The following is a 27,819-nucleotide window of genomic DNA, read 5'->3' as shown; positions in this document are numbered from 1 at the left end:
TCATTACAGTTTACGTTTTAAGAGTAAAATTAACTGATTACTACGATTTTATGTTTTATGTTCTTAATTATTTATTTACTTGATTTTTTGCAACTGCTATTGTTGTTGTTGTTATGATCAGGTGTAACTGTGTGATATGAAGTACTAGGTGAAAGGTCGAGCTGTCTCCGGGTTTGACTGTTTGACGCGCTTCTGCTTGTTACGTGCTTACGTGACGCATCCGAGTTCCATACAATCTCGGTAACGCCCCCTTCACGCATGTGACCAGATTCCGCGCGTTTGATTGGCTGAGGCGGACCCCCTCCCCAGGGAGGATAGTGCTGCAGAAGGAACCACATGTGCAGATTCATTCACACTCAGCAGTGATCATGTAGCCTGCAGTATATACTTTAATCAAAGTAGATACTCGTCAGTATTGACTTCTTTATCTTTCGGTTTCAAGAAAGAGGAGAGACTGTGTCTCGTTATATTCTTATGCATTAACTCATCTTGAGTCATTTAGAGTCTTATCTGTAGCCTATTTAATTGTCTTTTTGTTTTCTTTTATTGTTATTATTATTATTTTTTTAAATATCTACTTCAATTGCTGGACAAGAAGAAATGGATATAAAGTCTCGTGTAGCCGGAGGTCGAAGGGTTTTGTGCTTGTTTGATGTGGACGGAACGCTCACACCCCCTAGAGAGGTATGTGTTTATATTAGGATACTCTTTTTTTTACCCACGTGATAGTTGCGAGATATCATTAAACGTTATAGATAACAATTAAGTTGTTATAAAAGATGCGTCTTCTCAGCTCTAATGGGAGTAAAAATATCAGTTATGTAACATAATGTTTCTATTTCCAGCACGGATCTGTGTGTAGGTGAAGCTTGTCTCGTGAGTGCGTGCGTGTGTGTGTGTTAATGATGAATGAGTGTGTTTATGTGTGTTTGTATGGTACACTCGTTCTGCACGTATACATCAGCTAACAGTGGTTTCCCATGCAACGTTATGGGAATGGTTAAAAAATCTACAAAATATCATTTTTAGAACCTAATTGGTTTGTAAACATTCAACAAAATGCCATACTAAAGTAAGGAACACATTCTGTGTTTTTGGGACAGTTTGTTGGAACGTTGTGTTCCGTCGGATGAGAAGTCCAATGAATAGTGAAATCTGTGGCTTAACATGCCGTTCTCCTCATAGTGTTTATTTTCATTGAGATGAATTTAGTAACCTACGGTATCGATGTCCTGTCCTCTTCAGTTACCCAGAAAGCAATTCCTGGAACGAACGTTGTAATGAAAAATAAAACTGTCACACATAAATTGACAATGTTACAACGTTAAAGTCACGTTCACACTAAGACCGATAACGATATCTAGCATAAAGTTTTTAAAATGCTAAGCGAACGTCGTTGGAATCGTTTGTAGAACGAGTTAGAATGTTGAACAACCCGTCAAAATCCTTCCTACTTCAAAGCGCGCGCTGAAATTACGTCCACAGAACGTAAATTGCCGCGCGCGCGATTAAAATACAGAATTTTCAGTTGGCTTGGACGCTGATATATTTATCAACAAGTCTGTAGCATGAGTGATGAACTGCCACACCTTCACGATACTCTTCAACTCTCATTATACGCCTGAGCTTTTCTATTAATATTCACTCCTCCTAGTGCACGCTGTTATTAGTCACAGATTACTACAACATCTGAATGTATTGTTATTGTTGTCTGCAGCGCTGACAGAGGAACACAGATCTCTGTTACGCAACCTGCCATTAAACAACAGTACTGGAGTGAATTCCCATAATAACCAACTCACTGCCATTAACGTGACTAACGTGCAATTTAAACGTCTGCTGAAAACATCAACATACAGAGCTGCTGCAGACATGATGTTTCACGAGACTAATGGTGCTCCTCCCAATGTATTGAGGCCATTTGTCTTGTGAGGCAAATATTCTGAAACAGCTGGATGTCACTGTTTAATGGACTCATAAATCAGGGCACTGAGGCCACAGGTCTCAACAGAAACCTGATGTAATACTATGTGTGTGTCTGCAGAAGATTGACCCAGAGCTGGACGAATTTTTCCAGGCCTTGAAACAGAAGGTGAAGATTGGCGTGGTGGGGGGTTCGGATTATTCCAAAATTGCAGAACAGCTCGGAGATGGAGATGAAGGTTAGAGAATGTTATTTATGACACATTTCATTATGATCATTGTGAGTCTTTAGGATCGTTATCCTCACATGTTTAAAGGGCTTTGGACATTGCATCAGCTGAAGAATGCAGAGAAACCGGTTTGACTGGATAACTGAATCAACACAAATTTAAACACAAAAGCTGATATCCCATAATTCCTTCAGTCTGGAACAGCTTGAATTTTGAGATGTTAAGTTGTTGATATTCACCCATAAAAGGTTTACCCAATTGATAAAATTAAAGGATTAGTTCACTTCCTGATAATTTATTAAACCCCGTGTCATCCAAATGTTCATGTATTTCTTTCTTCAGTCAAAATGAAATTATGGTTTTTGAGGAAAACATTCCAGGATTTTTCTCCATATAGTGGACTTCACTGGTGTTCAATGGCTCTACATGATCCCAGACGAGGAATACTTTTTGTAAAAAATAAATAAATAAATAAATAAATAAAAATTATATACTTTTTAAAAACAAATGCTCATCTACCTCTGCGATGTGCCATGTATTGCGTAATCATGTTGGAAAGGTCACACGTGACGTAGGTGGAAGTAAATGGAGTTGAGTATGGCACTGGTAATGCCAAGGTCATGGGTTTGATTCCCAAGGAAATGCAAGAACTATTCAAACATATACTTTAAATGCAAAGTAATTCGCTATGGATATAATCATCCGCCCAATGCATATATGTAAAATGTAAATATTAATTTCATTGCAGTCAAAGTTGTGATATTAAAGAGATCTCATTAGTGATTTTCTCTCACCTGTGGGTGTTCATTTCAGACCTGACTTTCTGTCTAAGTTTTATATAGATAATTGTTTGTATAGATCAGTTTCTAATGTCATCTCCAGTGTTTGATCATTGTCGTGAAGTGGCATTATATAATTGTGCAGGTCTGATTAGATTAACACTGAGATTAGTGAGATTGTGATTGAATTACAATACTGAGTTCAACACAGTTCTGAACCGAATCCATCCGCATTCACACACAATCTAGAGAAGAATCTGGATCAGATATTATGACACTGACAGATGTGATGTTGGCACGAAGCATAAAGTCATTTAGTTGATGATTAAACAGGACTGTGTGTTCTTGAATGAATCTGAACAAGCACTGAATCTCTGAGAAGGGAAAACAAGCCTTTTGTTTATGTCGATGTGTGTGTGCGTGTTGTGTAATACAGGTAAAGGTCATCAGGATGATGATAAGATGTGTTGAATCAGAGTGCTTTGATTGCGTCTCATTCTGTTGTTTTGCTCATTCTCGCTGCAGTCATTCACAAGTTTGATTACGTCTTCGCCGAAAATGGAACAGTGCAATACAAAGACGGCAAACTCATCTCCAAACAGGTGTGTCTTAAAATATTAAAGTGTCCTAAATGGTTTTAAATACCATAGAAGGTCTTGCATGTCATTCATGGAGGACTTAAATGAAGAAGCAGCTTCACACTGTGCAGTTAAAGGGTTAGTTCACCCAAAAATGAAAATTACCCCATGATTTACTCACCCTCAAGCCATCCTAGGTCTATATGACTATCTTCTTTCAGATGAACAAAATTGGATATATATTTAAAAATATCCTTGCTCTTCCAAGCTTTATAATGGTAGTGAATGGGGGGTGAGATTTTGAATTTTTGTTAAACACCACAGAAGTAGAAGATTTTAAGTAATGCTCAGGACACACCAAGCCAACAGTCAGATGTCAGGCAATGTCGGACCATTTTTGACTGTTGATCGGCTTAGTTTTTTTGGTGTGTTCCACATTGTTGGCTCTAGTCGGACATCGTCTGGGTTTTTTTTGGTCGCTTGTGCTTGTTGACAGTCACCTTTTAGTCCTTTTGGTGTGTTCAAGCACAGCTTTTTGGCCGAGACGCAGCCGACTAGAGGTGACAACACAGCCGGCTTTTGTCGACACTAGTTCTTTGATGCTGGCTTAAGACAGGGATTGTTAAAGGATTAGTTCACTTTCAAATAAAATTTTCCTGATAATTTACTCACCCCCATGTCATCCAAGATGTTTATGTCTTTATTTCTTCAGTCAAAAAGAAATTAAGTTTTTTGATGAAAATATTCCAGGATTATTCTCCTTATAGTGGACTTCAATGGACTCCAAATGGTTGAAGGTCAAAATGACAGTTTCAGTGCAGCTTCAAAGAGCTTTAAACGATACCAGACGAGGAATAAGGGTCTTATCTAGAGAAACGATCGGTCATTTTCGAGAAAAATACAACTGTATATGCTTTATAAACACAAATGATTGCCTTCTAAGTGCTTCCGTCCGTATTCTCCAAAAAGTTTATGCTGAATGTCCTACGCCTTCCCTATTCAACTTACGGAATGAACGCAGCACCAGTTCCGTTTTTTCCATAAGTAGAATAGGGAAAGCGTAGGACATACAGCATAAGCTTTTTGAAAAATACAGAAAGCGGAAGCACGTGCAAGGCGATAATTTGTGTTTATAAAGCATATACATTTACATTTTTTTTTTTTTGAAAATGACTGATGGTTTCTCTCGATAAGACCCTTATTCCTCGTCTGGTATCGTTTAAAGCTCTTTGAAGCTGCACTGAAACTGTCATTTTGACCTTCAACCATTTGGAGTCCATTGAAGTCCACTATGAGGAGAATAATCCTGGAATGTTTTCATCAAAAACCTTAATTTCCTTTTGATTGAAGAAAGAAGGACATGAACATCTTGGATGAGATGGGGGTGAGTAAATTACCCGGAAATTTTTATTTGAAAGTGAACTAATACTTTAAAGTCTAACTATTTGACTATATTTGATTTTTCAATCTCTGGATTGTTACAACATTGGTATCTTTTTGGTACATTAATTCTTTTTAGAACTTTAAAGCTTTAAATTCTTCTTTTAAGTTCAGTCTCTGTTTCTCAGGCCATTCAGAATCATCTGGGTGAGGAGTTACTGCAGGACCTCATCAACTTCTGCCTCAGCTATATGGGGCTCCTCAAACTGCCCAAGAAACGGTAACACAAACACAGAAACACACTCCAGAGATGATGATCTGTAATGTCATTACAGCACAGTAAACCAAATCTTTCTCTCTCAGAGGGACGTTCATTGAGTTTCGTAACGGCATGATCAACATCTCACCCATCGGACGCAGCTGCACGCTAGAAGAGCGAATCGAGTTCTCTGAAATCGACAAGGTATTCTCAGTTAATTCTCTAGAATTTGCCAAAAGTTGTTGATCTGTTCACACCAGACCCTATTATTTTAAATCACCAAACAGTTTGTTCATGTAAAGAGCAACAAAACAGAAAGTAAAACAATTTGCCAATGAATGGTCTACTACATGAATATAGAGTAAACCTGGAATAGTGACTGCAGTTACTTGACTTAAAGGGATAGTTCAATCCCAAAAAAAAAAATTATCCCATGATTCACTCACCCTCAAGTGAATGAATAAAAAAGTGAATGTGTTTAAAGAAATTCACTGTTTTTAAGGGGTTATTCTTGTTGTCAATAAACCTAAAAGCTCTTTGGCTGTATTAAAACAACCCAAACTCTTCTGTCCCGCAGAGAGAGAAGATACGTGAGAAGTTTGTGGCGGCTCTGCAGCAAGAGTTTGCAGGAAAAGGCCTGCGGTTTACCAGAGGTGAGCAGGAAATGACATCACAAAGCTTTCTGATGATCCAAAACAAATGATCCGTGCTGAAGCAGCGCTGTTTGTACCTGCACAGGGGATGAAACACACACACTCGCACGATATCTATGTTAAAGGTGATAAGCGCGCACTAACGGATGCACTCGTGTGTGTTTACAGACCACTGAACCGTGAGAGAGAATGAGTGTTTACTCAACAACCTGTTTGCGTTTGTCGCGTATGCACACACACACACACACACACACACACACACACACACACACACACACACACACACACGGACACGCGTTAGCTTTGACGTCTGGAGTCAATCTTCAGCGGTTTTGCCTCTCAAGTTCAGCTCAGTTTCGCACACAGTGGCTTTGTTATTTCTTTTTCTGTTTGACGGACAGTCTGAGGGGGAAGGGGAGGGGCCAGGGGGTGTGAGGTGATCAAGCTCTCTGATTGGCTGTTGCTCTAGCAACTGTTGAGTCAGTGGTGGAATGTAGCTGCAGTCCAGTGACGGGACACTAATGTATGTATGTGTGTGTGAAGATAATTAATTTTTAACAGCTGATTTCTGTCCTCCAGAGTTTCTCAATCACTCGGTGGACAATCAGTCACGCAGTTCACGTCTCTGAAGAGACACACACACACACACACACACATATATGGGTCATTACTGTGAGAATGAGCCTCAGGGCTCTTAAACTCTTTAAACTCTCTGTAACAAGATGCAGTTTCACTGCTGAGCGCGTCACTACGGCTTTAAAGGAGCTGGAAGAGGTTGGAACAGACATAAAATGTGTGTCTCTGTGACAGATTAACCTATAAAGCCTGCTGTGTTATATTTGATTTGCTTTTTTCATTCGACATGATCAAAACTTTGCTTAAAAACCTGTTGCACTACTTCATGCTTCTGTCGTCTGATTGTTTAGACTATTTTTAGCAAGTAAAGACTTTTAAGTTTAATTGTACAAACGTCCACCTTCAGCTCGTGGTTTATGTGTCTTTCTGCTGTGAAATCTGCACTGATTTATATAAAGTAAACATAAGAATAGCTTTGATATTGTTAGTAATATTTCAAAATGAACACTTACTGGACTGAAGCAACTTCAGTTTACTTGATTATTATCCATACATCATTTATTAGAAAAGTCACGAGTCTCAAATATGATCATCAGGCTTTTGAGGAAGGATCTCTTTTGAATGAAATTGTATTTCATTGCACCAAAATGTTTGTAAAACTACAGAGCTTTGATCATAAAACTATGCATTTAAATATCATCTTATTAAGACATATTATTTGACAGATATGATATTTATATGCCTTTTATGTTAGTAGTCTGTTATACTGTTATAAAGATCTCAGTGATTTACATTACAATCTTACTTTTTGTCCATATAAACATCAGAATCTTCACAAAACTGTATTTTTGCTCAGTTTGGGCCTCTGAATAAAATTAAGTTGTTTTTTCCACCATTTTCTCACTATATCAGACTAAATGAGCAATAAAAGCCTGATGTATTAAATAATGTGATCCTCAACAATTTTTTTATTTATTATTTATTATTATTATTATTAGATTTTGTCTAAATGTTCAAAAACTGATCCATTTTTCATGTCAGGCTTTACACAGTGAGCCTAAAATTAGCCTATTTTCAAAAAAAGTGGAGTGTTCCTTTAAATAACTTCAATAACTGCACAGCTCCCTGGTGAATTTAGCAAAAAAAAAAAAAAGAGTTCTTATTTTTTGCCATATAAATATCGGTATCTCTTTACCAAACTGCATATTTTTGCTCAGTTTGGCCTGCTGAATAAAACTGATGTGTTTTCCCCACCATATTCTCACTGTACAATAAAAGACTGATGCATCAAATATGATACTTCCATTTAAAGACACACTATGTACATTTTCACCACTAGAGGTCGCTTATTCAAAACAAAGGCGTAGCTTGATGACGCCTTGATTTCGCAGAATCATAGGATGTGCTGTCTTCACCTCACAGCCCGTTGGAAAGAATCAGGATGGGACTCAGGCAGAAATCCTGTTCATGGATGAGATTATTAATGTAACTGTAGTATGAAGCAGAGCAGGACCGAGTGTTGCGAGAGCAGAAACAAGGCCGCTAGAGCGATTGCTAATGGGAGACGTTTTTTTCATATGTCAGGCTAGAGGATTAATATTTTCTAAACAATAAAACTAAATCAAAGAAGAGGTCTGAATTTATTTAGCCAATCAGAAGCACTCAATAGCTGTTATTCATTTACACGGTCAGGTTTGCTGGCATCACATTGGCTGGCATGTGTTAGGAGGGGTGGGGTTTGGTATGATTGATGGGATAAAGACATTTGTAAAAGGCTGAAATCTTTCACTACACCTTTAAATTTCTTGAACATTATCTCCAAATTTTTCGCTTCTGGCATCCTAAAACTTCTGATAGTCAAAGGTTACATCAGTGTTTAATTATTCTGAATTTCCCCTTAATTGTGTGATCTCAGTCAGGAGTAAGTGTTTCTCTGTCTGCTTTCAGGGGGTTTGATCAGTTTTGACGTGTTCCCGGAAGGCTGGGACAAACGCCTCTGTCTGGATGTCCTGGAGCAAGAAGGATTGGACGCCATCTACTTTTTCGGCAATGAAACCTCATTGGTACGTAAACAAGGTTTTGCTTAACAAGAAAAAAAAAAAAGAGGGAACATTGCATGTAAGTGAATGACTGTGTATCTGTACTGCTTTCATTTATTTTTATCATTTGTTTCCTGATCAGGGAGGAAACGACTACGAGATCTTCGAGGACCCTCGTACCATTGGCTTCACCGTCTGCTCTCCTGAAGACACGGTGCGGCTCTGCAGAGAGATGTTCTTCAGCGCTCCACCCAATGAGGCGTGACGGCAGCCGCACACGCACAACAGACTGCCTGAGTGCGGTTCTCCTGCGCCCTCTGCTGGTCACTGTGGGCACTGCAGGCCGTCAGATTCAGACAAAACCAAACCAAACCCACTGCTGGCCATCAGACTAAAGGGACTGTATGTAAATATCACTGATGGACCACTCTCAGTGCGTGTTTATAGTTTTGTAATGTTCAAACATTAATTTTAAGTCTAAAGTTTTACAACTTTTCACAATTAAAAGTGTTTTACGGTGGACACGTTCACACTGCAAAGTTTCCGGAGTGACAGATGCATTAAAATACAGTGAATCCTCTGGATGATGGACAGAACGTAGGCGTCACTCCAGAAATTATGATGATTGACATGCAACATCTCACAGCTGTAAACCACATGGACGACAAAACCCCTCTGGAAGACCTGTTTTTAACCAATTAGCGATCAGTATTAATAAACCTTATTTATTAGTAAACCTTCTTCGGTAGAGGCGCACATTCTGTTTTTAACTTGCTCCGTCACATAATAGTCCTTTCTATTTAAATGGATTGAAGCTAATAGAGAAAAAGGATTATTAAGTTGGCCTGAGAAAGCCAACTTACAGAAATGCTACTTAAACTTATAGATATTATTATTCTTCTGTGACTAAAACTTCTGACTCTAACTCCTCCTAGAGTTTTAACTCTACAACCACCAATCTCAGACTAGACCTTGTGCGCTATATCTTAAGTGATAAGTGATCCAACTTAAGGTTTTCCTAAAAATGACAATTAAAACTCGGAAAAATCCCATAGACTTACTTCTTCTGATATACTGTATATTGCCTTCAAAACCATCCAACTTTAAGCTTTAAAACTTTCTGGTCAGGCTTTCTCAAGCCAACTTCAAAGTTTGTCTTGACAAACTTTTTTTATCTAGTTGTATTTACAATTTAATGTGAAGTACATAAAACTTTTTTTTTTTTTTTGATAATATGCATACTTTCACTCCTAACATCTTCAAATCTACTCTTTCTTGTCTCATTACATTAACAAATAAGCAGTACAAGAATAATATAAACACTGGAAAAAAATATTTTTCGAAGTTGTATATAAAAAGATTATTGGACTTTACAAGAAAATACTTTCTACTTCAAAATGTCATGTTTAATTCTATGCATTACTTGCCTTTTCTTTGTAATTATTTGTTAAATTTACTAGCAAGAATTAAATTTATTTCTTGAACCTTTTTTTTGTGAATGATATAATTTTATTTCAAAACCGCAAAATTTGACAAAAAGTAGTAGACGTCGAGTAATTTGTGCCCCTGAATATTACTGTCGATCATTTAACATTTCTGTCGAACAACAGTTGTCACATAAATGTTTATCTTACCTCAAGATGCGATCACATTCTTCAACCGTTAAAACTGAAGCGTCGCGTTTGAATTCCCGCTCGTGAAAATAGTAAACCCCGCCTCCTGATTTGATTGGCCATCTCAAACATTGATGAGCGTTGTAGACCGACAGACTGAAATTTAAACTTTTAAAACTTTTGTCATCCTAACGGCAAACAGAGCAGTGTGTAAGGAACTTCAGCAGAGCAGCACCAATAATGTCAGAAATGAAAAGACAATTTTGGCAATATCTGATTATTAATCAGATGACAGCGGTGTTTACGACCTTGAAGACACATCAGTTTCTCGGATGAGCCGTCGTACTCGTGTCCCAAACCAGTTAAGTGTTTCAGCTCGGTTCTGTGTCAGATAATGTTTTGAATTATTCAGGAGATCATTCGGTTGGCACTGCTGTAAATGACGGACATCTTGTGTAATGTCAATCAAACATTTATGAATGACAAAGTAATTTCAGTGTGAACGTGACCGCTGTATTCGTAATGAAACGAGTGATAAATTCCGTGTTAATCTCAGGTTTTGTGATGGTCTCGTGATCTTATTTGCGGTCACACTTGATTTCAGACTGAGTTTATCAGTGTGTCCGAGTGTTTGTGATTGAATGCATTTCGATTATTCACTCTTTGATCTCAGACTGGACTCTTGAGATACAACATCCCACATATTTATGAATGACAGAGACAAAGATTAATGTTTGTATAGTGAAGAAACATGAAATTGACACACTGATAATGAAAAAGCGGTGAGTTGATTTAAATTTTGTTGTCGAAATCCAGTTATTGTGATTGGGAGTTTTGCTGTAGAGTTTTTCTTTTTCTTTTGGTAATGCAAAGAGTGTATACGGAAGAGGATTAGGGCCAAGTAATAATAAAAAAAATAAAACCATCTCGAGATTAAAGTTAAATTTCGAGAAAACAGTCGAGATAAAATGTTGAGAATAAAGTCATTAAATTACGAGAACAAATTCGTTAAATTACAAATTTGTTCTCATAATCTAACGACTTTTTTCTCGTAATTTAATGTCTTTATTCTCAACATTTTATCTCGACTTTTTTCTCGAAATTTAACGAGTTTTTTCTCGTAATTTAATGACTTTATTCTCAACATTTTATCTCGACTTTTTTCTCGAAATTTAACGAGTTTTTTCTCGTAATTTAATGACTTTATTCTCAACATTTTATCTCGACTTTTTCTCGAAATTTAACGAGTTTTTTCTCGTAATTTAACGAGTTTATTCTCAACATTTTATCTCGACTTTTTTCTCGAAATTTAACGAGTTTTTTCTCGTAATTTAATGACTTTATTCTCAACATTTTATCTCGACTTTTTCTCGAAATTTAACGAGTTTTTTCTCGTAATTTAACGAGTTTATTCTCAACATTTTATCTCGACTTTTTTCTCGAATTAACATGGTTTTATTTTTTAATTATTGCTTAGCCCTAATCCTCTTCCGTAAGTGTAACAGTTGGGTTCTAGAAGTAAAAACTCTGTTCATTTTCTCCATAGGGAACTTATAAACCTTTTAAAGACAGTCTTACTGTAAACTACGATTGTTAATTGATAGTATTTGCTTCTGCTTATGCCGTCAGCCCACATTATTTCAACTTAGTTTTCAAATAATCATGTTTAACAGCGGGATTTTATGGTGAAAACTACATTACCCATGATGCTTACACCAATTCTACCAATCAGAGAGTTGAAACAAGCCAAAAGATCTCTTTAGCCCCACCCAATCCCATGAAGCAATCAAGTCAGTCTGACTTCATTGTCAAAATATGTGTATAGAATCAACATTTCTAAAAGCATAGTTGTATAGATATATACTTCATGGGATTGAAGTTCTTTAGCTCACTAAAGCTGTTAAGTACACAGTCCAATCTTTTTGTCAGATTTTCAAATACTTTTTTGCTTCAAATCAAGGTTTGTAATGTTGATTCACCTCGTAGCTGGTTGGCTTGGTTCATGGCTTAAAACGCTTTAATGAAGACTTTTTTTTTTTTTAAATCCCTATGAATGGAAAAAATACGGAACCAACGTCGCTGAAAAAGTGGGCGGGCACTAATGCACTCTATTTACCAATAGAATGCTGCTTGATTTGAAAATGACTTTTGTAGCTGTGCTTCATACAATGATATACTATTGACAAAAGACAATGGACCTTTTTTGCTTGCAAAATTTAATGTGACGGCACCTTAAGAATCAGTTCAGATGTGATATTCACGTGTTAATCATTCCAGAGAGAATCCACGTAATCACTGAAACACTCCTGTTGACCTCTGAAAACATGATGCTGATCTGATATCAAGGGCATTTATTAAGTTTTTAATCCAGACATCTCTGGATCAAGTGTTTCTAATTGTTTTAGATTTTAATCCAGAATATGTTGTCTGTTTGATCTCATGGTAATATGAATGTTAATGCATTAGTGTTTCATATCTGATGGCATAAATGCACTTTAATTTTAATTGATTCATTTGATAAAATGATATTGATGTTGTAAAGGGTGCTGGAGTGGCTTGTCCGCTCCTTTAGTTTCATCTGCGAGTTTGTTTTGCTGGAAAGGTCTGAATTTTGATCAAGAATTCACCTCAATTCCAACAAGCAAACTTAATCTATTACACAAACTCATTTATTGAGGATCTTTATCAGTTAATTGTTTTTGGTTACACTTTAGTAGAAAGGATGTTTTAACACTCGAAAAATGTGATTTACATGATTCAGTCTGTGTGAAAAATCCATGTGATTGCTAATAATACTAATATGTCTTGTGATGAATCATGAACATGTCTGTTTATTATAAATACACATTTTTTTTCTGATCTTTGTTTATGGATGCAGCATGTGTATTATTTGTATATGTGCAGATGTTGTGGTCAAAAGTTTTGTGCAAATATTATTTTTGTATGATTATTAACACCCTTTGCTTTGCAGTAAGACACAAACGTGCGAATCATAAATTAATTTTATTAGTCCGTCAAAGCTCACAAGGAAATGACGTCGACCACAGTGATCTTAGCTCTAAAAAGTGCAGGGAAAAAAAACGACATTTAAAAAAACAAACAACAGTTAAAACCCAACTGAGGGTCCAGAAGCTTATAGAAATCTGACAATCAAATCACAAGACAAACTCAAGAACATGCAACAGATCATGTGACCAAACATTTACCGCAACAGTGCATCACTGTCATTACCTCATCACAAACGTCGTCACATACATAATAGCAAAAATAACACAAGATCTTTGCTGTGAAAGTTTGTTTAAACTGTTTTGCTAGCCTACTGTTATTCTTCAGCTTGTCTACAAAATGCTGCTTGTTTTACCCTGAAAGACTCCCGAGAATTCTGGGGAGATGTAGTCAGTTTGGCAGTACATTTATATTTGGGGTTTCAAGTTTCAAGTGCAATATTAGTCCATGATGCTTCAGTTCCAGCATATATAACAGAGCTTAATGGACGAAGCCCTCCAAACCTGTCAAGATCATGTCCGACTCGTATTTCACTCTGAAATCAAATGAAAATATTTTGCATAATGAAAATTAAGGTTAGTTTTAGGACCATTATGATTTTTGCATTGCAACTTTAATGAGAAAGAAACATTTGCCCCCCTAAATTCTCACTACTGTAAGTAAAACATCAGTGATAATTCTCATTATTTTGGTAAAACAATGATTTTAAATTAAAATCAGTAAAATGCATTTAAATCCATAAAGTCAGTACAACAAAAGTACAATTACAATGTTTAAACATAGCTGTAAGCAGCAATTACGGGGCCAAGCACAGAGAGCACGATAAGCCATGCCAACATGGCTGGCAGCGTCAGACTAGCTGCAATAACAGGAAAGTAACATTTTAAGATGATTTTAGGCAAATTGGCTGAAAATCATGAATAAGATCAATAGAAATATGATTGAAAGGTTTATCACAGTCAACCAATTGGATGGCGCTGTGACCAAACTGATGCGGTGTGGTCAGAGTGAGGTGACAATGAAACATGCAAAGCTTGGTGTCAATATGTCAAAGCATTGCAGAGATACAGCTTCAAGAGTCGTTTTTGCATCATGCCTCAAATTTGTTGCTGTGCTATATAAAAAAGGTTTTGTCTATTGACACAAAATCCATAACTTTTTGCCGGCATGGTCTGAAGGTGATTCGACTCAAATTTGGTGAAAATCGGGATTAACAGTCTAGGAGGAGTTCGAAAAAGTATATTTTTAAAGAAAATCAAAATGGTGGGCAGCCAACTATGGCAACACTGGTATCAATGTTGTCACCATGACCCAAGGAATCTATTAAGTGTCATGACAATAGGTTCAATTACTCAAAAGCTAACAGCATTTTTAAAAAAAAATTCATTATAACATTTGACCACAAGGAGGTGCTGTCACGAAACCTTTTGAGTACCTTCAGAGGATGGTGCCAATGGCACATACTGAGTTTCGTAATGGTACACCAATGAATTCATAAAATATAGCATACTGTATTGTAGTTAATGGCAATTTCATGTTTTGTTCAATTATAGCGCCACTAAGAGGCACAATCACACCACTTTTATTATGTGTACTCAGAGTGAGCCCATACATGTGTCTCTCAAATTAGTTGAAAATATCTAATTCTGCTTTGGAGTTATATACATGTATATCTATGAGAAAATAAAAAAATGACAAATTGGCGACTTTGTTTGCGTTTTGTTGCCACTATCAATATTTTGACATTTGTTTCTGAATTTCCTACAGTGGTTTCGTCTCGATCAAACTAACGGTTTCGAAGATATTGGCGAAAGTTGTTTTAACGCTAAATCGCCACGCCGTACAAACCATGATGTGAAACCTAGCATGTTTGATATCGTTGGTCTCGGCAAGGATTTAGGTGTCCCATGAAATTAAATCAACCACACCCAAAGTTATAAGCATTTGAACATTTGATTTATCACTAGGTGGCGCTGGCTTCAAACTTCTCAGGCTCATTCAGGGCATCATGCTGATGACCCATATCGAGTTTCGTAATGATACACTAATGCGTTCATAAAATACAGTGTTTTAGCACAAAATTCAAAATGGCCGATGGCCAAAGTGGCCAATATGGGAAAACTGGATATCATTTGACTCGGCATGATGCCCTGAATCTAACAAGACCACTTTTTGGACAAACTGTTCAGAAGTTGTAAGCAAAAACAGCCATTTTTCATATCTCCGGACCAGTAGGTGGCACTGCGCCGAAACGCAGCATGTAACCTCAGGTCATGATTGTGATGACATGGACCAAGTTTGAATACGATAAAGTGTTGAGGAGATATAGCATTATGTCTATTTTCGCAAGTGCTACATACAATTAGTTTGCGCGTTTTTTGAAAATGGTTTGACTAAAATTCCATAACTTTTTGTCGCCATTTGAAGATGATCTGGTTAAAGTTTTGTGAAAATCAGAGCAATGGCCTAGGAGGAGTTACAATAGGTACACCTTCAGTGATTGGCCCCTAAATACTTTACAGTTTAAATAGCATATATGTTTTTCTGTATTCCAGTAATAAGAATTTGAGGGTAAATGTGTTTAATTGAGAACAATTTTATGCAGATTATAATTTCTGAACCTTTTGATTTTGAGGTGAATATGACGATGAAGGTTTTGTGAGCTTCGCCCTATCAATTTAATACAGAATTATCACAATTCAATTACTGCATAAATAAACAAAAATAAATATAAGAGCCAAAACTAGCCACAAGTGTAGCATTTGTGCCTCTGGATCGATGCGTTCGATTCGTTCACAGTTCAGCTTGAGGATGTTCAACCATCATTTCACAATCTCTCTCTGTCTCCACCTACAGGTAACTCGTTTAACCAGAAACACACTTTATGCAAGTGCACAAACGCACTAAAGCATTGGCAACAAACCTGAATCTGTTCAAACAGCACTGTAAATTGGCTCTGTGAGCGTCAACAATGCAACAGAAATGTGTGAAACTGAGTTTGTGTATTTGTGCACTTGCACATAGAGTCTGTTTCTAAGCGTTTCTCATAACGCAGCCTGTCGACTTTAGACGGCTGAACTCATGTTACATTCTCTGCACCCTTCAACTTTCAACAGCCTTGCTCCCATGATGCTTTGCTCTCACAACAATCCTCTCTTGCGGGCGGGTCCTAGGAGCTGATGATCTGGCCCGACCAGGTCTCGTGTTTGGTTCCTGGCTTCAGGTGCGTGATGAGCACCTCCACTGCCTGGACCTTCACGTTCTTGGGCGGGATGGGACAGACCTTGTATGTGACCTCGTCCCCCTCCATAGGAACGTACTCTCCTTCAATACTGTGAGAGAGATGCATGAGTGACTCACACAGACACACACCAGCTCAAAAACAGACGGTTTAAAGCTACTGCATCTGACAGCATTTTACAGTGATTCTTGGAGATTTCAGCAAACAAACATGACATTTACTTCTAAGTGATACATTTAAGATTATATGTAGAAACATACAAAAAAAATAAATGTCTAATTTTTATTAAAAATATAATGGAGTTTTCTGATTTTACAACAGATTTAACAAAAACCATAAGCATTTTTTTTTTTTTTTTTTTGCTATTGTACAACTTAAAAAAAACAGGAATTGCTCACATTATCTTAAAGATCTATTTCCTAAAATCACAGACAATAAAAATTTAGTGGAAAAGTATTATTGTTATTATTGTATTTTATAATACTATTAGTATTATGCTTTATATTATTGTTGTAGTTTATAATGTACTATTATATTTTAAAATGATTATTAATAATATTATTCTTTATAAAATTATTATATTTTAAAATTATTGTTACTGTTTATTAAAATTATTATTGTTATTAGTATACTTTATAAAAATATTGTCATTGTTACACTTTATAATATAATAATATACTTATTATAATTATTTTATATTAAAATTTTATTATATTTATAATAATTGTTATATTTTTAAAATTCTTATTTTATTGGTGTTTTATTATATATTTTATTTATATAAATTATATTACAATTATATATTTATTTAAATAATTATTAATATAATTATTTTTCACTAATATTCTATTTTTAAATTATTATTTTTATTTTATTATTTTTAAATTATTGTTACTGTTGCTTTTACACTTTATAAAATTATTAATATTATTACACTTTATAATATATATGTTATGATATAGACACGGAGGCAGAGATAAAAGCAATCCAGGTGAGTTTATTTGAATAATATGAGAACACAGAGAGGTTATGACTGTTATCAGGTACTTGAGAGATGAATTGAGAGTAATACTGTCCTTGTATGGCTTGTTTATCCAGGAGCTGAGATGAGATGAAGAGAGACGTTGGAGACACTCACACACACAGAAGGGTAAGCACATGAAGGGACCAGGAGACGAAGGAGATGAAGGAGATCGCTGGAGCAGGTAAGTCTGATGAAGGGGAGTCCTTAAGGTAAGCATTAACACAAGGTATTGCAAACGAGACCGGACAGTGAGTGTGTGTGAGTGTGGTGGTTTTGTAGTGCTGGTGATTGCAGAGTGAATGAGATGCAGGTGGCGGTGATTAGTATGCTGGTGATTGGGTGCGTGGGTACTGTGGTGAGGTGGAGCCTGGCGTGTCTGTGACAGTACCCCCCCTCCCACGGCCCGCTCCTGAGGGCCGCGGACCCCGACGTCGTGGTGGTCTTCCCCTGGGTCGTGGGGCAGGTCTGTCTGGATGGTTGGTATGGAAGTTCTGTAACAGAAGAGGATCAAGGATATCGTTCCTGGGAATCCATGAGCGTTCCTCGGGGCCATAGTCCTCCCAGTCCACGAGGTATTCGAGTTTACCACCACGGCGCCGGGAATCCAGGATCTCGTGGACCACGTAGGCTGTGCCGTCTTCTAGGAGAAGTGGAAGGGGGGGCTCGGCGGCTGCCACGTCAGGCTCTGTGGAGGGAACAACAGAAGGGTGGTGAGGTTTGAGTAGGGATACGTGAAATGTAGGATGGATTCTACTATACTGTGCCGGGAGTTGGAGACGATAGGTGACGGGGTTGATCTGCCGAAGGATGGTGAATGGGCCAATGAAGCGGGGACTCAGCTTCTTGCAGGGCAGACGCATCCTGATGTCCCGTGTGGACAGCCAGACCTTCTGCCCCGGCTGGTAGACAGGAGCCTCGGAGCGTCGAAGGTCGGCTGCCATTTTGCGTCTGCGCAGGGCCCTCTGCAGCTGGTGGTGAGCTGAGTCCCACACCCTCTCGCTCTCCCGGAACCAGTAATCGACTGCCGGAACGTTGGAGGGTTCCCCGTCCCAGGGGAACATCGGGGGTTGGTAGCCGAGTACGCACTGGAAGGGTGTTAGTCCAGTTGAGGCTTGGCGGAGGGAGTTCTGTGCGTACTCGGCCCAACCCAGGTACTGGTTCCAGGAGTTCTGGTGGCCGTGACAGAAGGTACGCAGGAAGCGGCCGATCTCCTGGATCTTCCGTTCCGTCTGCCCGTTCGACTGAGGATGGTATCCAGACGATAGGCTGACGGTCACACCCAGGAGGGAGAAAAAGGCTTTCCAGACGTGGGAGATAAACTGGGGTCCTCTGTCGGAGACGATGTCTTCAGGTAATCCATAATAGCGAAAGACATGATTAAACATTAGTTCTGCGGTGGCCATGGCGGTAGGTAGACCCTCCAGGGGTATTAATCGGCAGGACTTTGAGAAGCGGTCTACTACCACCAGGATGCACGTGTGACCGTCAGACTCGGGGAGGTCAGTGACGAAGTCCACTCCCAGGTGTGACCAGGGTCTCTCAGGAACGGGCAGAGGAAAGAGCTTGCCGGTGGGAAGATGGCGTGGGCTCTTGGAGATGGCGCACTCCCTGCAGCCCTGCACGTACCTCCTGACGTCGTTGGCCATGTTGGGCCACCAGAAGCGTTGTTTGAGCAACGAGAGGGTCTCCTTGACCCCCGGGTGACCAGTGCCAAGTGAAGAATGGGTGCTGTGCAGGAGTGGAGTGCGACGTGCCCGTGTGATGTACTGCAAGCCCGGTGGGCAACCCGGCGGAGTGCGTGTGGAGGCATTGGCGGAGGGAATGGTTTCTTCGGACCACTGGATAGGATTCACGAAGATGGACTCCGGCAGAATAGTATCAGGCTTTTCAGGCTTTTCCTCAGGGGCATAGAGGCGAGATAGAGCATCAGCTTTCGTATTCTTAGAACCAGGACGGTAGGAGATGGAGAAGTTGAATCTAGAGAAGAACATAGCCCAGCGAGCTTGGCGAGGGTTGAGTCTCTTAGCGGCCTTCAGATATTCGAGGTTCTTGTGATCAGTGAGAACTTGAAACGGGTGAGTAGCTCCCTCCAACCAATGCCTCCACTCCTCAAGGGCAAGCTTGACGGCCAGGAGTTCGCGGTCACCGATGTCGTAGTTGACCTCCGCCGGGTTGAGCTTGCGGGAGAAGAAGGCGCATGGATGGAGTCTACTTGGTGTCCCCTGCTGCTGTGAAAGGACCGCTCCCACTCCGGTGGTAGATGCGTCCACCTCAACTATGAATGGGAGGTCCGGGTTAGGGTGGACGAGGAGGGGAGCGGTGGTGAAGGCTTTCTTCAGGGTCTCAAAGGCGTTGGTGGCTAGTGGAGACCAGGACAGAGACTTGGGCTGGTGACGGAGTAGGTTGGTGAGTGGACTGACGATAGTGCTGTAATTCCTGATGAACCGGCGATAGAAATTGGAGAAGCCTAGGAATCTTTGGAGTTCTTTGATAGTAGTAGGAGTGGGCCAGGACTGTATGGCGGAGACCTTCCCCTCGTCCATCCGGATGCCACTGTGATCAATCACGTACCCCAGGAACTGGACGGAGGGTTGATGAAATGAGCATTTTTCAGCCTTGAGGAAGAGATGGAACTGCCGTAAGCGCTGGAGGACCTCCGCAACGTGGTGGCGATGTTCGGCCAAGCTCCGGGAGTAGATGAGGATGTCATCTATATAAACCAGAACGGACTTATGGAGAAACTCCCGGAGCACCTCGTGGATGAAATCCTGGAATACGGAGGGGGCGTTGACCAGGCCATACGGCATCACGAGGTATTCGTAGTGTCCTGTGGGCGTGACAAAGGCGGTCTTCCACTCGTCCCCCTCACGTATCCGGATGAGGTTATACGCGCTGCGGAGGTCCAACTTGGTGAACACAGTGGCACCGCGGAGATGTTCCAGGGCCGCTGGGACGAGGGGAAGTGGATAGCGGAACTTTATGGTGATCTTGTTGAGTGCACGGTAATCGATGCAGGGCCTCAAGCCTCCGTCCTTCTTTGCCACGAAGAAGAAGCTTGAAGCAGCAGGGGAAGTAGACGGGCGGATGTAACCTTGTTCGAGTGCCTCTTTGATGTATTCCTCCATGGCCTTCTCCTCCGGTATGGACAGGGGGTATATGCGTCCCCTGGGCACTGGTTCACCCGGCAGCAGATCGATGGCGCAGTCCCATGGCCGGTGTGGAGGAAGCTTGGAGGCGCGTTGCGGGCAGAAAACGTCGCTGAAGGGGGCGTAGTCAGGGGGAACATCCACGGAGCGCTTCTCAACAGGGCTCTCGATGGACGTGGCATTCACGAGAAGAGACTTGGAGAGTGGAGGTTTCGGAACAGGAAGCGCTGGGAAGCAGTCTGGGAAGCAGTGATCGCCCCACTTCAGGACTTCGCCCGTGCGCCAGGAGATGTTGGGGTTGTGTTGTTCCAGCCACGGGCGCCCTAGAACCACGTCAGCGGTGGATTCCTCCAGAACCAGCAAATGGATGTGTTCAGTGTGCAGGATACCGATGCTGAGTTGAAGTGGACCCACGCAGTGACGGATGTGTCTGCGGCTTAGGGGTTTGCCCGTGATGGAGTGGATTTGATAGCTCGTCGGTGAAGGAGAGATCTTAAGGTTGAGTTGTCTACAGAGGGTGCCTGAGATGAAGTTTCCGGCTGACCCTGAATCAAGGAGCGCCACCACTGGAACAGAGATGTTAGCAGCAGTAAGGGTTACAGTTGTAGTGAGTGGTTTCATTTTCTGAATGGAGGGAAATATTGCACTCACCACGGGTCGAGGAGGACGGATTGGGCATGTGGAGAGATTATGCCCCATAGTTCCGCAATAGAGACAGAGATTCAGGGCCAGCCTTCTTTGTCTTTCGTTTGGGGTGAGACGAGAATGATCTATTTGCATGGGCTCGTTGGCTGGTTCTGGGGAGCTGACGGGTTCGGACCGACGGAGGAGGTTGGTGGTGGATGACTGGCCCTGGTGTTCTTGAATGCACGACTGCATACGGGACCCCACGCGGATGGCGAGTTGGATGAAGCGTTCTAATCCCATGGAGTCCTCGTATGCAGCGAGATGCAGCCGCACGGAGGGTTCCAGCCCCTGACGGAACGTGGTGATGAGGGCTTGCTCGTTCCATCCGCTGGTGGCGGCTAGCGTTCGAAACTGCAAGGCATATTCGTTAACAGATAGGTTTCTTTGCTTTAGATTATAAAGTTTCTCACCAGTCGAGGAATCAGTCAGAGGTTTCCCGAATACTTCCCGGAAGTGGGAGACGAACGCCGAATAGGATTGGACGACTGGGCCTTTCTGGGTCCATAACGAATCTGCCCATTGCAGAGCCTTCCCTTGCAGTTGTGAAATAATGAACGCTATTTTAGCCGTGTCTGTGGTGTAGAGGTGCGGCTGCATCTCCAGGACCAGCTCACATTGGAGAAGGAATCCGCTGCATTCCTCCGCCGATCCAGAGTAGGGCGCCGGTTTGGCCATGGGACTGGCGGTGAATGCAGGTGAAGGAGTGGTGCTGGTGGGTGCGGAGACAGCCGTGTTGAGGGATGACGATGTTGAGGGCTGTGGTGTGAGTGCTCGACGCAGCACGTCCACGAGTTCCTGGAATGGATCGTTAGTACTCATGCCGTTAGTTGTTGGGGTCCGGTCTTCTGTTATGATATAGACACGGAGGCAGAGATAAAAGCAATCCAGGTGAGTTTATTTGAATAATATGAGAACACAGAGAGGTTATGACTGTTATCAGGTACTTGAGAGATGAATTGAGAGTAATACTGTCCTTGTATGGCTTGTTTATCCAGGAGCTGAGATGAGATGAAGAGAGACGTTGGAGACACTCACACACACAGAAGGGTAAGCACATGAAGGGACCAGGAGACGAAGGAGATGAAGGAGATCGCTGGAGCAGGTAAGTCTGATGAAGGGGAGTCCTTAAGGTAAGCATTAACACAAGGTATTGCAAACGAGACCGGACAGTGAGTGTGTGTGAGTGTGGTGGTTTTGTAGTGCTGGTGATTGCAGAGTGAATGAGATGCAGGTGGCGGTGATTAGTATGCTGGTGATTGGGTGCGTGGGTACTGTGGTGAGGTGGAGCCTGGCGTGTCTGTGACAATATACTAAATATAATTATTTTAGTATTATATTATAGAATATATAATTTATTATCATTATATTTAAGAATTATTATTGTTATTGTTACTGTTATACTTCATAAATTATTATAATTACTATTGTTGATATTTTTAATATGCTTTATATTATAAAGTATATTTAGTATACTTTTTACTTTATAAAAATAATAATATAATATTTTTTAAATATATTTAATATTTCTTGTATTGTTGTTTTATTATTATATATTATATTTATATAATTCATAATTATTATTACTAATATTGTTATAATTTTATTATTGTTGTTTTTGTTGTTATTTTACCTTTTAACAAGTATTATTAATAATTGTAATAATAATAATTGTAATATTATTAATTATTGGATTTAGAACTATTATTAATTGTTTCTGTATGTAAAATACAAGCTGATTTCTTGTATTTTGACTCTTGATTTTGAGATGTGTTGTAGACCTGATTCAGAAGATCACAGCATCAGTCTGAGCAGATACTCGTGAACTCTGACTCACTCTGAGATGTGAACGAAGATGTCCTCTCCGCCGTGAGCCGGTCTGATGTAGCCGTGACCCTGCGAGCGTGAGAAGTTTTTACACACGCCTTTAAAGACAGGACCCGCGTTAGCGCGCACAGTCCTGCGGACACACAGACACAACAAAACAATCTCATGGCAATTCATAGCTATTTTACATTTGTCAAATCGGTGGCAAATTCATATGAATTCGTACCATCATCATTCTTATGATTAAAGAAACCGAAACTAACACAGAGCGTTCAGACAGGGGGTAAAAACAGGTGCTGCAACAATGTAATTATAGAAAAAAAACATTAAATCAATTTTTTACATTAAATCATATAAACATAACATAACATATAAACATTGTAAATGAGCATAATATGACCACTTTAAGTTTTTCCTTGAGTTCCACTTTTTTTCCGAATACTATGGAAGGCCATTTCCACAAATGAAAAAAAAAAAAACTGGAGGGTGTGGCACTTGCAATACCAAGGTAATGGGTTCGATCCCTATGCAGGGAACACACTTACTGATGTATATTTTGAATCCAAGTGTCCATTCACACAGAACATGTTTTTGCATTTCACTGTGCTGCTTTTCCATTGTTTTTCTAAGTAAACACGCTTTAATCCCAAACTGTACTTCAGCCACCTGCGTTCCGCAATGGTCCACGCACAGTCTGTGTGACGTAACTTTTTGTCATCAGGAGGGTCTGCGGCAGTGTTGCCAAAATCTGAGGTTTTACCGCAGAATTGGACTACTTTAACACTGTTGCCGCCGATTGTTTTTCATGTCCGCGGGTTAAAGCAACCCCAAATAACATGATATTTAGTCCCTGGAAAGCAAATTTTACCAGGGGGGAACCCCACCAAAAAGCTAATTTTAAACCCCCAGAACACGATTTTTACCGGGGGACCCCTCCAAAATGTGATTTGGCTAGTTTTGGGCTACTAATTTGGCAGATTTGGTTGTGAAAAACTGGCAACACTGGTCAGCAGAAATCCACACACAGCCCAATTTTTGTGTCCATACAGTCGGTGGATGTACAATGGTGCATGTGCAAGTGATTTGAGCACTTGAAAACAAACATCCACTACATAGTGCTCATGGTAATTGTTTACTTTGAAAGGCGCTCGCACTCAACTGTGCATGAGATGGAGCGGAACGCAGAAAATGAAGTATAACCGGGGCTTTTCTGTGTCCGCTGATATTGAGACAGAAGAGACCACTAGGTGGCAATACGAGAGTGCAGAAAGAACGATACGAAACAACACTCTGTTCCAAGAACAGTGAATAAAGCAGCATAGCCTTCTCCATTTTTTTTGGTTCTTGTTCTAAACTTTGCACGCAATGGTGAATCCACTGCTTTTCTTCTTCTATCCTTCCGAGCAAATGTCCTGTAAATGACATGACTCAGTGCTGCCCTCTGACGTCTGGTAGAGTATAGAAAAGCAATTGTACTGTGCATGTGTCAAACTTGTTCATCGGCAGTTGAGTTCTCTTTGAAATCTGTGTGGGCAAGACTGTTTGTGAGACGGAGCTGAACGTGGAAAATGAGGTATACCCAGGTCTTAAAGCAGAAAGTATACTTCTTTTTTTTTTTTTTTTTTTACACGTATGCTAGTGCACAGTCAAACACACAGCCTTGCAAAGTATACTTGACTTGTACAATTCCAATACCTCTATGAGTTACAACCCATATAAACATCTTTGTATTCTTTCATGCTAGAGTTGTACAAATGAGGGTAGTTTCTAACCTCTTAACACAATCTCTCTTCTATGTAGGCCTCCATTGTCGCTGTAGCTTGCATGTGTTCTGCTCTGTTTTGTTTATGCACTTTTTCTTTGACTACCTTGTGAATTGACGCCCCAAGGCATGGTTGCCACCTTGTGGATACAATAATTACTGCAAAAAATTTAAATGCGCAATGTGCGACCAAAAATTTGGTTGTAAAAATCTGGTGGTGAAAAAAACACGTTATGTGTGAACCTGAGGGAGGAGGTTCTAGCAGACCAATCACAGCGCTTGCGGTCCGCATAGAATTGCCGCGTTAAGGCTGATTTGCATCGGACTTACGCCGGAGCCTCTGCGGCGTAGATTATGCGTCTGTTTTTATTTATACTTCTGCGTCGTTGTCTGCGTCGACATGCATGCAGAGACCGCTAGCAGGCAGTGTCTGCAGTCATGTTGATTATCAAGGCAAAAGCCGAAGAAGAAGTAGCTTGTCACGTACGTTGTCAGAGAAGCTTCAGAAGTGATGGCGGCAAATAGACGACTTTTGTTGCAGTTTGATGGCGCGTGTCCCCTGAACCAGAGCGTTTTTTCATTCCTATAAAATAGAAAACACTCGCTCTTCTCCGCTTGCTCCGCGCTAGTTTTTTGACATGAGGGAGAGGTTCTACCAGACCAATCACAGCGCTTGCGGGCTGCGTAGAATTGACGCGTTGTTACGCTTGATGAGGTGCAGGTCAGGCTACGCGTGCTACACACAGCCTACGTCGTAGCTATGTACACTTGATGCAGAAGTATAAATCAACCTTAATCGAGCTCAATGTTTGTCCAGCATGTAAACAGGCGTAGGGTTCAGGTCGTGGCTCGTGCGTGTTTGACTTACGCGGAGTACGTGCGGGTGCGTTTGGTGGGTAGAGGGCTCGGCAACTCCCCGGGCTGCAGCGCGGCTCTCTCCCAGATGCGGCTGCCCTCGCGCAGGAATGGGAAGGACAGCGAAAGTGGCGCAGAGCGCGGAGACCGCAGGGACGGGTCCGCAGGGGACGACAGCTCCGGTTCTGCCATGATCAAGTCTGTTTGCTCTCTGACCTCCAGAAGCTTGCAGAAGACAACCTGCTGTGGGAGAAACACTAAACTCACACATCCATTGCTGCTTTTCCCAGTGACGCACATGTTAAACAGTGTATTTATTGACAAAGGCTCTGTGTGCGTACTTTGCTCTGTTTTTTATTTGCAGGGGCAGATTTTTCTGCAAGTAGAGACGTGCAGTAACACAGCTTTTGAACTGATATTTACTCTGTCCTCCACAAAGGCTCTATGTGTGTGTGTTTGTGTTTGAGTTTACATGCAAGACAGTTTGTGCCCGGGGCGCGAGGGGTGCGTGCCCAGCTCCTCGCGCACAAAACCCTGCATTGTGTTCAAAGAGGCCTTTAAGAACACAAGGAACCATTCCGAGATCAGCTCATCACTTGTGTATATTTATCACATCTACATTAAAAGGCTGTGTTCACAATAGCATACTACCATACTATATCTGCAGTAGCCTACACGTGTATTGTGTGTGTGCAAGGTTAGATAATGTATCCCACAATGCAATGCAGTGTAAAAAAATGAAAATCATACATTATATTTAACATGTCTATTTTGATTACATAATTGCAGTTTTTATAAAATTGGATTAAAAACGCAAAATAAATATTTTTTTCTGAGATAGATTACTGAATTAAACATGCAATATAATTAGGTCATGCAACAATCTACAGTTTGAAAAGTTAAGAGATGACCCTAACATATTTTTTAATATTAAGCATACAGTAGTTGTGCCCCAAATTACATAATATACTTAAAGGATTAGTTCACTTTCAAATTAACATTTTCCTGATAATTTACTCACCCCCATGTCATCCAATATGTTCATGTCCTTCTTTCTTCAGTCAAAAATAAATTAAGGTTTTTGATGAAAACATTCCAGGATTATTCTCCATATAGTTGACTTCAATGGCCTCCAAACGGTTGAAGGTCAAAATTACAGTTTCATTGCAGCTTTAAAGCGTTGGAAATTTCTGTGTGAACACACTATTTATATGCCATAAAAAATAGGTCATATGTACACAAATTGAGGTTAATAAGTTGTAGCAGTAGATACATATTATTATAGGAAAGCACACTGAGATCAGACCAAACTGTACATCAGTTATCACATTATTTATGATTTCTTGGTTTCTGTATGGTTCGCGCGCAGTGACGCGAAATCTGGCATCGTGACGTCAGAGCCGCGCTGCTGGTTCTGCTGTTATTATGCAACACGCGACTTTAGCGTCATCACGTACTATTAAATTCAGCGCAAGAAACATCATAGTAGGCTACACTACATAAGATCCACAATCACTGTCCTGCTTTTGGCTAAAACTGGACCAAATTCTCAATGACATCACTTAAAATAAGAATAAGAGACAGTGTTTACAATATGACGCGATGGAATTCTGGCCCAAAATTTCGCGGCAAAATAACCAGAACAGAAGTGACACATAATTTACGTTAAGGAACGTTTAAATGATGCTATTAATTTTCCAGGTTTCGTTCAAGTCGGCGCCACCCGATTCCAGAATGTTCTTGATGGAGGGCAGGGATTGTGCCTCGAAACCTCGTCGGCTGACTTACTAGACAGCATTTTGAGGGCGTTATATGTGTGATTATATAAAAAAAATACTGTCTAGGTAGGGAGTGCGCTAAGTTTTAAAGCACGGCCGGTGTTCTGAACAAAGGTAGGAGACAAGATGGGATATCATCTTGAAAACAATGTATACAAGCACTAACTTTAATCTTTTTATTTGTTATTTAGATGTGTAGAGCACACACATTACAGGATTAAATACAGGTAAAATAAGCGCTAGAATTAATGGAGCAAATGCAGAAACTTACAGCTGGAGTTCACAGATGCTTCTGTCCCGTCCTGTCGACCGCCGTTATATAAGATGAAGTGAAAGAGAGCGCGCGAATCCGCAGTGAGGAGCTCGTGTGATGGAGGAGATCCCCGTTCACACGCTTTTACCGGGAGAACCAACGCGTTTAGTGATGATGCATCACCGAATCCCGCTGATGACGCGCTGAACACGG

The 27,819-nt window shown here is 40.4% G+C and overlaps 2 protein-coding genes across 4 annotated transcripts; one reads left to right on the top strand and one right to left on the bottom strand.

The window, feature by feature from the left end:
- The first annotated feature begins 330 nt into the window (after nt 1-330).
- Nucleotides 331-10,827, top strand: LOC125262673 (phosphomannomutase 1). The gene is made up of 8 exons (XM_048181495.1): nt 331-684; nt 2,045-2,162; nt 3,458-3,534; nt 5,079-5,170; nt 5,254-5,353; nt 5,727-5,802; nt 8,326-8,441; nt 8,560-10,827. Exons 1-8 carry the CDS (start codon nt 601-603, stop codon nt 8,680-8,682), a joined length of 786 nt encoding a protein of 261 aa, XP_048037452.1. The 5' UTR covers nt 331-600; the 3' UTR covers nt 8,683-10,827.
- A 2,187-nt stretch (nt 10,828-13,014) lies between these two features.
- Nucleotides 13,015-27,808, bottom strand: csdc2b (cold shock domain containing C2, RNA binding b). 3 transcript variants are annotated; one of them, XM_048181517.1, is made up of 5 exons: nt 27,625-27,808; nt 26,597-26,630; nt 25,589-25,818; nt 22,969-23,091; nt 13,015-16,368 (listed from the first exon to the last, which is right to left on the bottom strand). In XM_048181517.1, exons 2-5 carry the CDS (start codon nt 26,618-26,620, stop codon nt 16,206-16,208), a joined length of 540 nt encoding a protein of 179 aa, XP_048037474.1. In that variant the 5' UTR covers nt 26,621-26,630; nt 27,625-27,808; the 3' UTR covers nt 13,015-16,205. The 3 variants fall into 3 exon arrangements, with proteins under 3 accessions (XP_048037474.1, XP_048037480.1, XP_048037471.1); XM_048181523.1 differs by lacking the exon at nt 26,597-26,630; XM_048181514.1 differs by lacking the exons at nt 26,597-26,630; nt 27,625-27,808 and having other exon boundaries at nt 25,589-26,570.
- Nucleotides 27,809-27,819: the final 11 nt, after the last annotated feature.

This window comes from Megalobrama amblycephala, linkage group LG1 (assembly GCF_018812025.1).
Source record: "Megalobrama amblycephala isolate DHTTF-2021 linkage group LG1, ASM1881202v1, whole genome shotgun sequence".
Classification (NCBI taxonomy): Eukaryota; Metazoa; Chordata; class Actinopteri; order Cypriniformes; family Xenocyprididae; genus Megalobrama; species Megalobrama amblycephala.
This window is presented reverse-complemented; position numbering and strand designations above follow the sequence as displayed.